This window comes from Sinocyclocheilus rhinocerous, unplaced genomic scaffold, assembly GCF_001515625.1.
Source record: "Sinocyclocheilus rhinocerous isolate Xijiao unplaced genomic scaffold, SAMN03320098_v1.1 scaffold5213, whole genome shotgun sequence".
Taxonomy (NCBI): Eukaryota; Metazoa; Chordata; class Actinopteri; order Cypriniformes; family Cyprinidae; genus Sinocyclocheilus; species Sinocyclocheilus rhinocerous.
In genome coordinates this window covers 122,234-133,430 of record NW_015631592.1, presented here as the reverse complement: position 1 = coordinate 133,430, position 11,197 = coordinate 122,234, and the positions used below count along the sequence as shown (strand labels likewise).

Genomic DNA, 11,197 nt, shown 5'->3' with positions numbered 1-11,197 from the left:
ATTCAGTTCAATTATCAGAGTTGGTGGAATTCATGTTTGAGTGGAAGATTGAGATATAATTTTGTTCCATTTATAAAGCAGAAAGTAATACTGTACCTCTGCTGCCGCAAAAGCTTGAAAGCAGCTGAGAGACTATACAAATGCTATATGTCAAAGTGAATCAGCTGAATTTATTTAGTTAGTAATTTATATATGTTCACAACAAACTTAAAAGAAAACATGTACGCTTTTAGCCATTTTGAAAGATTTCTATACTAATTCTAAAGATTTTATTTACAATAATGTAAATCTTTTAATTACATAATTTATATTAAAAATGTCATATTAATTGTCAAATGTCCTCATGTGCAATGCATTCAAACAGCTTTAATTTACAGTAATATATACCTTATTGCATCAGACGTGTCATTTTTCGTACAGCAAACATTCACACCAATTTCAGTTTTTCAGTCTCTTACCCAGAATAAAACAGAGCAGTTTATCCTTCTTGAGACAGAGAGAGAAAAAATTAAAAATTTAAATTTTTGCTTAAACAAAGCAACTTAGGTAGCCCAAAAATTGCCTTAGTACAATAGGCCTCAAATGACTTAGCACTATATGTCAATTGTATTAGGTTAACGATAAAAAAAAAAAAAGATATATAATTTCAGAAGACTTGAAATACTGTCACAAGATTTTTTTTTATTTTTTTTTATGCTATGTTATATGGAAATAGCTGTGTAAACATTCCATTTTGTTCCACTGAAAACAGGTTTTAAACAACATGAAAAACAGCAATGAAAAGTTTCATTTTTGGTGAACTATTCCTTATTTATTTTATTTTATTATGTTTTTTTATCTTTAATGATATAACTTCCTTTATGTTGTTTAAGGGGTCTGTTTTGTAAAATTGTATTTAGACAACCTGTCAAATAAACTATTTAGTGAGCAAGAATCATACTATCATATATTTTCACTGAAGAATTTTATTTTCTTTGAGAAAGGACTGAGTAAGTGATTAGGCAGAGATTTGGCAATGTAGAAATTTCTACAGAATCTATCGAGCCTTTTGAACACTGTGGGAGAAATAAGGGGGGCCATGAGCACTCCATTATGAGTGTTCATGGAAAGCGATGGAAATGACACGGAACCGGTCATCATATTCTTCTCTGAATAGTCTATGTCTTATTTATATACATCTGATATGAGTACATTATGTTGCAGAATATCTGGAGGTCTCACATACATCACTCAGATCTCCTATCAACTCCTTCTATTAATGGAACTGAATGTGCTGGAATTGGGGCCCGGGGCATTACATTATTGTTCTTTAATTCCATTTTAGTAGTTTCTCAAGAGTAGATCCTATTTTACAATATGCATGTACCACACTCGATACAGCATTGCACAACTTATCAAGAAGAGAAGAGCTGAGGAAAAAAATACAGGTAAAAATCATCGGTATTTAGCAAAATACAGTAATTTTCTGTTCATCTAATATATACCCTACTTTGCAAGAGAGTGTTAAAATTACACAGAATTTGAATAACATATACAATGAGCTTTCACCAAAGAAACATCGAGTCACATGAAGTTATTCTGATCGATACATAATTCACCATAAAAACACAAAAATGCTTTTTTTCTATTGTTTTTTTTTTTGCCTTTGTTTTTCGACACTGTCCGTTAGATTGACCTCACGGAGGTCTGTCATTGGTCGAGCTGCCGTGGGCGGGCGGGCAGCGGGTGAGGACTCTTAGCACCTACACCTCATCATGAGAACATTTAGTAGCTTAGTAGAGTTTCCCACATGTAGACGACACATGGATTCAACTACCTATAAGAACTGTCACTAAATGCTCGGCTGAAAAATTGCCACGTTCAGAGATGAGAGGGTCCAGTTCCGTACATCTGTATTGCAGTTTTGATGTTCAACACGCTTGTATTGCAATTTTACTGTAGCCGTCACTCTCTTTATTGAATGAAGAATCAAATATGCAAATGTGAAAGCCCATTTACCCTCTTACACCTAGCATCCTGATCTTTTGAAATCTTAAAGTCAGGTTTGGATACAGGAGGAGAACAGTCATGCAAAATGAATTTGAGAACAGTGTAAATACTTTGAAATGAAGCACACCTAAATGATGGCATTAAAATATGACCAATATTAACCGCATGGAACCACCCAAAGCTACCTGATGATTTAGGAATGATATCACAGATAAAAAGTGTACAAAATACATGAACATATATAAGAAATCAATGAATTTACTTCAAATTAACTTTCTATTGGGCCGAGTCACCCACATGTTGTCATTGTTTACTGATCCTAATGTCATTTCAAAAGGGTAAATATTCTTTCTTCTGTGAAACCTAAAATACATTTTTAGCCAGAATGTCTCAGTTACTCTTTTCGGTGCAACAAAAGCGGGAGATTATTCATTCTGCCAAACTCCAAATATAACAATAAAGGCACCATAGGCACAACACCATAGATGATAACTATAACTAAAGTTTTAATTATTGTTCGAATTCTATAAAGATAGGGAAGTTGGATATCGTTGGAATCACTTTCAGAACATTTTTTTCCCCAGCTGATACACAACAAAAACATTGACAGCCAATCAGAATCCACCTGACTTTTGGCCTGCACCTGGCTTTGTTTGACATCAGAGTTTGGTTCATTTGGATCACTGTATTCTGAACGCGCACCCACGAGACACACTGCACGATTTAAGCGATCCTATAAGTTCATTGCATGTCACATACAGTAGTGTGACATGGATCTCATAAACTTGGCTATGACATGTGTGTAGACTCTACGATGATGACACCTATTGACTCGTACAGTACGATACGACGCACGTTACTATATAAGAATAAAACGTCATCAGCATGCGCTAGTGATATGCTAAACAAAAAGAGCAAGATAAATCACACTTTAGCAGTTGTAGTTTTTATGTGTGCTGAAAAAAGTGGAAGCGGCAAAAAAGGAAGGGATAAGAGCTTGAGGTAAACAGTTTTATGTTTTAGCGCCATGTCGCGTTGATTTCATTTTTTTTAAAGCACCCTTAAGAGCTTAAGCATTTAAAGCAGCAGACGACAAAACTGCATGCACACAGAACATTACTCTTTTTGTCAAAGCTATCATTCAATTGGTGTGGACGCTAATATAGTCATTGTTATAGTTATTGTTCCTAGTGTAAACGGGCCTTAAAATTAGTCTATACTTGTACATTATTTGCAACTACATCAGAGCTATCTGTGAGAAACATGCCAAAATGCAAAATTCATTATTCAAGATAATCTTTCTCTCTGTCAGGGCAGAGCCAGGTTTTTATGTCTCATCTTGGACTAATTTTAAGGTGCATTTTAACCTTTGTTTGAGCTTGGCAGTATAAATCACCTTCAGCTTTCATTGTATAAAAAAAAGTGCAGCTGAAATATCCTGCCCAACATCTTATTTTGTGTTTCAGGAAAAAAAAAGAAAAAAAAAAACTAACTATGTTAGAACTATGTGATTTTCAGTTTAAGTGTATTCCTTTAAGCAAATTTATTGAGTTTGTTTTTAGTAATGTAAGATTAAAAAAAAAAAACTGACAACAAGAATAATGAAAGATGGAATAATAATTAAAAAAAAAAACATCCGTTGACATTGAAAGGTCTCACGCAGATGCAGATGGAAAAAGTTACTGTAATCATAACTGACTTGTCGAACAGAGACACGGCGAGAGACATTCTCACTCATGTACATCTTAAAACGGTTTCGTTTCCTTTGTATTAGCTCTCCACCATACGGCAAGCTCTGTGTTTGTGTTGAATCCTCGGTATGTACCGTGTGAAGCGAGTATTCTTGATACGAGGGCTGTGATTCTCAGGAATAACTCATTTAACAAACACAGCGGAGGCAACGTGTCACTCGCTCACTTGTCTGTAGGGGAAACTGCGTTTCAAGCGTCTAAATCCATTTGGACGACAGATCTTTGGCAACTGTTGTGTTTATCCGTCATTACCATTAGATCTCGCTGTGTACAAAACATCTGCTGGCAATGTATGAAGCACGAATAAATCAAAATGGGACAAGTCTTGCTCAAAACTGCCGTACAGAATTGTTACTCGTTTGTCAATTTGTTTAGGTGGCTCGAATGAAATCAACCCTGTTAGTTTGTGCATTTCCGTGAGCGTAGGATGCCGCTACACTCCCCGTAGCCTTCAGGAACTTGCAGTCTAAGGGTTTTCTACTATTCTAGCAGGTCACGCTGGCTGCTGCGGTACAGCGTGTTAAACTAAACTGCTCCTACGGTCCGACGCTTACCGGTAATGTACATCGCATTCACTGCGCTTTTTTTTGTTGCGTCCCCACCAAAACGCCACAGGATTTTGACGAAATCAAAAGATAAATCGTCAGAACTCTTCGAAATTAACTCGATGTGCTATAAATGTTACTCTAAGAAAACTACTTCCATTCGAGTCTGTCCGTAGTTTCATTTATTGCCATGCTCAAAAAAAGCCTCTTTTCCACATTTTCACGTTGTTCCAATGAGAAACACATATTTTCGTTTGATCGGGGGGCTCCTTCGAGTCAGATCGTGAGCTTCGCTTTTGAATGCCGTTTGTAAACATCAGACTCGGGTGCGGATAGTTTCGCAGACGTGGCTCGCTCTCACAGGAAGGATACCGATCGGCCTCCCTCTCGCAATGGCATGGTGGGATACATTGGTTTGAGGATGTGGTCACTACCTGGTTTGCCGCTACTGCCACCGTTCTGCCTGGCCATTTGGTGTCGGATGTCTCTGCGGTTGATGGTGAATGCTGTAATCATCTCGGGGCCGTAGTCCCTGCTCTCCGGCATGGCGCCGGGGACGTGCCTCAGGTGGCCGTCGCCCAGGCAAGTCATGGAAACACGGGCGTCATCGCGGGGTTGCAGCTCATGTTGTCCTTTGCTGGCAGGCGACGGTCGTTGAAGGAGTGCATGTTGATCACTGCGTCCGTCTTCACCATGGCTGGCGGCTGGCGGTGGTGCTTGTGTTTCACCCGTCTCTCGCATGTGAACGACAGTTTGATCTCTTCTATCACCACACTGCAGAAAGACCTCTTGATGGAAAAAAGGGACATGGTTGGGGGGGAGGACAAACAGAAAAGAGGAAGTAAGTACGTTCACGTCCATTAGCTGAGGGAGCCATTCTGGTAGAGAGCTAAAAGTAACTGAATGTGTCAGCATATTAAATAGTTTTTTTTTCTAGCCTTGCTTTTGAAATAAGTCTCTTATGCTCACCAAGGCTACATTTATTTGATCAAAAATACAGTAAAATTGTGAAATATTATTACAATTTAAAATAGCTGTTTTCTGTTTTAATATATTTTAAAACGTTATTTATCCCTGTGATGCAAAGCTGCATTTTCAGCATCATTACTCCAGACTTCAGTGTCACACGATCCTTCAGAAATCATTCTAATATGACGGTTTAGTGGTCAAGAAACATTACTCATTATTATCAATGTTGAAATCAATGCTGCTTAATATTTTTGTGGAAACCGATATATTTTTAGAATATTTTAAAGAATAAACGTTACTGAATAGCAGTTATTTGAAATATAAATAGTTTGTATTATTATAAATGTCTTTACTGACACTTTTGAGTAATTCCAAAAAAAAAAAAAAAAACTGACCCCAAACTTTAGTAGTATAGCATTATATAGAAGATACACAAAGGTATGTACACTTTATGTTCAAGACAAGTTTTCTTTTGTATTCTACATGTTGTTCGTATATGCAATTTAAATATTAAAGTTTATTTTGACCAGAACAATAGATTGATATTTTGTCTTCAGTGTATAGCTGCTTCTAAATCAGTGAGACCAAAAACAATCCTTAAAATAACCTCCAACATGTGGATAAAAAATAACACAATGTTCCAGTTCAGTAGGGAATATAATTCATTTTGAGGTGAGATGTGTGATAAAAAAAAATCCCATTTTTAAGTGTGCTTTTACACTCAAATACATGATCAAAGCGGTTTAAATGTCAACCTACAGCACTGGCATCTTATCTGTGAAATGTGTCTACATAAAAAGGAAGTGATTTGCGATTTGCTTGCTATGCTTTTTGATGTTTGATCGGTTATTCATCTCTTTTCTCAAATAACAGATCCATTCTGTGATGCTATCAGGTGTGAATGAACACTCAGCTTTAGTCAGCGTGCCGAACGTCTTCATTTCAGGATGTCTAAAATCTGTGACTCTGCACAAGGCCTTGCTAGGCATGCTCTAGGGTCTTATCGGTGGTTGCTAGGGTATTGTGGGAGTGTTTAGGGAGGTTTGGTAGGACATTGTTTGATGTTTAGTAGTGCTGATTATTTGCTAGACCATTACAGTTGCTGGGTTGAAAGTCTAAACGCAACTAATAATTGTGTTTTCTTTGTTAGTCAAGCATCGTATTATAATATCAATTTCCAATCAATCTCACCTGTTCACGTTCTGCATTTTTTCGCATTTTGTAGATGAACTCTCCTATAGCCACAAACACTGACAGCACCAGACCAGACGCCAATACAATGAATATGCCGCCCAGATTCTGGATGCCCATGGGACCCGTTTCATACCGCTCGTCTTCCAGACAGTTGCTGCCGCTCCACCACTTCTCTTTGAGCATGTGAAGACGGCCATCTTCCAGGATACTGAGGATGGCAATTGTGATTTTATCCCTGTATGGCGAGCCTGAAAGAAATTCATTAATAGATGAGAATCTTCATTGGAAACTTGAATACAAAGAAGACTAAGGACAAGTTTTTTTTTTTTCTTCTTCTTCTTCTAAAGATTTAATTCAAGAAAGGCATCTAATTATCAACTAACTAATAAATTTGACAAATCTGAAAGTTGGAATAATACTCTCTCTCTCTCTCTCTCAAACACACACACACACACACACACATATTATTTTTTTAAATGATACAACAACAACAACAAAAATCTAAATAGATTTAACATTCCACACTTGAAAGCAGTAGCATTTCAACAAAGCATTATATACACACAAACACGGTGTAACCCACGTTTTTTTTTATTTATTTTTTTTATAAATACTGTGTAAATCTGTAGTCACACAAGGCTTTAAGCATGTAATATGACTTCAAAGCCCTCAACACTGCAAACTATGCAGCCTTTAAGTTTTATGAATTCAGCTAAGAGGTCAGTATGTGCTATGCATATTCACAGGTAAGAGTTCATTAACTTTAATTTTGATTCACATGCATAAAGTCTGCTGTGACCACAGCTTCACTTACATAATGTGAAAAGCATGGAAACAATCTGCTTATTTAGAACAAGCTTGAATTTACTTAACAATTACATTTTTATTTATTTAAATAAGTCCTTACATTCATTTTTTTTTTTAGGTTCAGACACATACAAGTGCCCTCCAAATAATAAGCATGCAGTTTTGCAAATGATGGGTGATGTTCTATCCCCTAACCCCACCCTACCCCTAAACCTACCCTCTAAAGAAAAAAAGAAAAAAAAACACAATTCAGTACACAATTTCACACACACAGTTTCACAATTTTTAGTTTTTAAGCCATTTGGTTTATGAGGTCATAGGAAATTTCCTCATAAACCATATTCATGTTGTAGTACCTATGCCATTGCAGTATACCCATTTGTGTCCTCACACACACACACACACACACACACACACACACACACACTTCTATCTTTTATCTGAATGGAGACATTCCATATACTTCATATACAATCCTATTTTTACAATTGGAGGGATGTCCCAAAAATATTTTTTTTCACCCCAAAGCTTGTCATCAATATTCAATACATGGTCACATTTGTTTTTAAATATAACTGAACTAAATACACAGTAATTCTTCCACCAAAATATATCTTAATTGTGTAAGATAAAAAGTAGAAAGTACAGTCAAAGGTGTGCACATATTACCATTCTACAGTAGTGTGTATCATCCGATCAGAGTCAGAATTATCTGTGTCATAATGGTGGGTGGTTTTACCTTTTGGGGTGCCGATGCCATAACCTTTGCTGTCGATGATGCCGCCGACTTGCGTGAGATTGCAGTTTCTGCGTGTCACATACTCAATGGTCGTTGACTCCATTAGAAGGGCGTAGTCTGACTTTAACACTCTCTGAATCCCATCTTCAATGGACTTGACAAATGACGTGCTCTGCCTGCTACTCATGAAAGCCCACATCTTCTCAAATGTAGACACTCTTGATTTCTGAAAAAGAGAAGCATCTTTTTGTTAGTTTTTAATCAAAAGTAGCAAGTGTTTGCATTCTTTGGAAATCACTCTTGTTGGTGGTCAGTCCAATATATCTATGGAAAATTTAAAAGTAAAACTAAAGGGGGATCAATAGCACCTCAGACTCATTGAAAAAAAAATGCATGTGGCAACATTTGAGCAAAATTATATTACATTTCTTCTAAACCCTTACTAAACCCTACCCTAAACCCAACCGATAGTGTAAACAAATATGTGAGATAAAAACACATTTGCTGAAGAAACCATGCCATTATAGCTTTCTTATATGCTTATAAGTCTTTAAGCTTTCATGCATCACAAGTACAGTGCTATACCAGGTGAGCTACCAAGCAAGTTTACGTCACTGGAAAAGCCATACATATAGAGCTGGTTATGTGATGCAAATGTCTAAATGTATTATGTTATGATATAATATATCATAATTTGTGCAAAAAGGAATATAATTTGTTGCCACTAGTGTCCATTTTAATTTGAAACTGTAGTAAATGATATGCAAACCTTTATGTTTTTAATTTATGTAGGAAGAGAGACATGTTTCCACTGATCTTATGTTAATCAGTAGGATGGTGTGGCATTGTTGTTAAAGATTCAGGTTGATACGTGAAAGGATGATGCACAAGGGGAGATTCATGAGCTACCACCTTTGTGCCCTTGATTAAGACACTTAACCTCAGGTTACTCCAGAGTGACTGAACCCGTTAATAAATGTACTGTGTATTTCTTTGCATAAAAGTGTCTGTTAAACGCTGGCTGATCAAGCAGAAACAATTTTCCTTGTGCTTATTTTGTGTGAAATAACCAACTCTTGCAAAACTGGAGCTTCATGCTAATTTGTATCCATAATGTATACAATTGCATACTGTTATGCCATTTCATAGGAATCTATGAATGTGTGTTTATCCTGAAATGGTTTAAACAAAAATATCAGCCTCCCTGCATAACATGCTTCTTTTCACAATTGTGTTGTGACTTGTGACCGTGTTTTGCCATCTTCCAACAGAAAATCATAGTTACAAGCATAACGTAGAGTAGAAGGTGTACTAGTTCCAACATACTGTACATGCACAATATCCTCAAACACCTCAAAAAAGTCATCCCCCCCCTCTCCAGAGCCTTGGCTCCATTACAGTGACACTTTCCAGCTTCACACTACGACATGCTGGTGTTTGCGCTGTTCTCTTAACCTTGAGCACCTGTTATTGTTCCTCCCCCTTCAAACGCTATTTCCCCTGGTGTCTCTCAATATAATTGAAAGTGGCTGGGAATTGGCTTCAACGTTGGACTGCACAAGAATGAATAAGCAACTGGAGTGATACAGCTGACACTTCCTAGATTACGCAGTCACTGTGTACACTGGATTATGGCAGTTATAATTCTGCCTTCACCACAGCTGTGCTTGTTTTACTGTACGTAACGTGGCAGACTGAAAACTAGCCTATTACCTACTGATTACTTTGCAGTATATACTGCCAATTATATTTTTTAAATTAATATGCGAAGCAGTATGGGTGGGTTGTTGTACGTATCATGGCATTACGTAAATGTAATATCTCACATTTAAAATTAAAGCACCACCTATACTGAGCCCTACCCTAAACCTAATCGGTAATGTTACATAAGCAAATGCGAGATAAAAATGCAACCATGCCATTTCAGCTTGCTTCTATGAGTCATTGAGCTCTGTTATCATGACTTGTATTGTATTGTATCATGTATTTAACAGAATCATACCTGAGTGCTCCACTTTGTAAACGCAACTCTGTACCAGGTGGGCTACCGAGCAAGTTTACTACATCAAAAAAAAAAAAGCCATACATATGGAGCTGGTAATGTAATGCAAATGTCAAAATATATTTGTTTCCAAATCAAGTATGGTCTTTCTTTATCAATAATTTGCCCCATAATCATAATTTGTGTGAAAGGGAATACAAGTTGTTGCCATATTACTGCCTCTAGTGTTCATTTGAACTGGAAACTGCAGTGAAATGTATGTGTAAAAAAGTCAAATTTTTCCAGTAGCCTGGGTTGGGTATTTGTCAAAGTGTGCTCAAGAAGCATTCTACACATTTTGACAAATATTCAGGTCACCCTGGTATTCCATGCATACAAAAAAAATTGCATACTAAGGACAGTGTATTATATCTGCAGAAATTGTAGTATGCTATTTTGAATATTGAGTCTCCTTATAAAGAAATATATTCTGATTTAGAAGCAGAACCAATTGTGTGTGTGTATGTGTGTGTGTGTGTGTGTAGCTTGCTGTCTCAAGATAATGAAACTTTAACATCACGATTAGCACTCAGTTTAAATGATATTTCATGGATTTTTAAAGGAGGTCACGTTAGAAACCATAGCTAATCACAGATAATTGTTGGCTCAATTCCATGAAACATTTCAAATGACCCAAGAAAATGAACAAGTGTGAGTGCTCTTTGATTACTCTTGATAAAATGTTAAATTAACATTTGATGTTCCAGGTCTGCTAGCTGTAATACCACATCTGAAGTTTCAGAAAGCAAGAAGAACTGAAGGTGTTTAGGCGGTGACAGCTTGATATTTTAATTGCAAACATCTGTTTTTGTCATCTTCATTTCTAATGCTGCAATCATACACTTCAGGAGACAAAAAGGATGCACGGTCAAATAAACTATGCACGCTAAATGTCAAAGTCATATGGAATCATATTCATTAGATTTGAAGTGTAAAAATATAATTGAAATGTAAGAATTTTGAACTCAAAAATAAAACGAAAATGCTAAGGTATGTTTTGGAACATGGTTATTTATGGAAAATGTATATGAAAATATTTCAACATTAGCAAAAAAGACGAAATCAGTCTATATTTTGAAATAATGTATGAATATGCAATCATTGGTTTAAAGTCACCTCAATTTTCTGTCACTCAGAAACTTGGTATATATATATATATATA

The 11,197-nt window shown here is 36.4% G+C and overlaps 1 protein-coding gene across 1 annotated transcript in view; it reads right to left on the bottom strand.

The window, feature by feature from the left end:
• Positions 1-4,786: 4,786 nt before the first annotated feature.
• The window catches only part of LOC107741783 (glutamate receptor ionotropic, kainate 3-like), a 125,613-nt gene continuing 119,202 nt past the window's right edge, over positions 4,787-11,197 (bottom strand). Inside the window, exons 14-16 of the mRNA XM_016554567.1 lie at positions 7,995-8,220; positions 6,446-6,696; positions 4,787-5,073 (exon numbers count right to left, since the gene is read on the bottom strand). Of these exons, the coding sequence (XP_016410053.1) occupies positions 4,873-5,073; positions 6,446-6,696; positions 7,995-8,220 (678 nt within the window). The 3' untranslated portion in view covers positions 4,787-4,872. The remainder of the gene's footprint in view (positions 5,074-6,445; positions 6,697-7,994; positions 8,221-11,197) is intronic.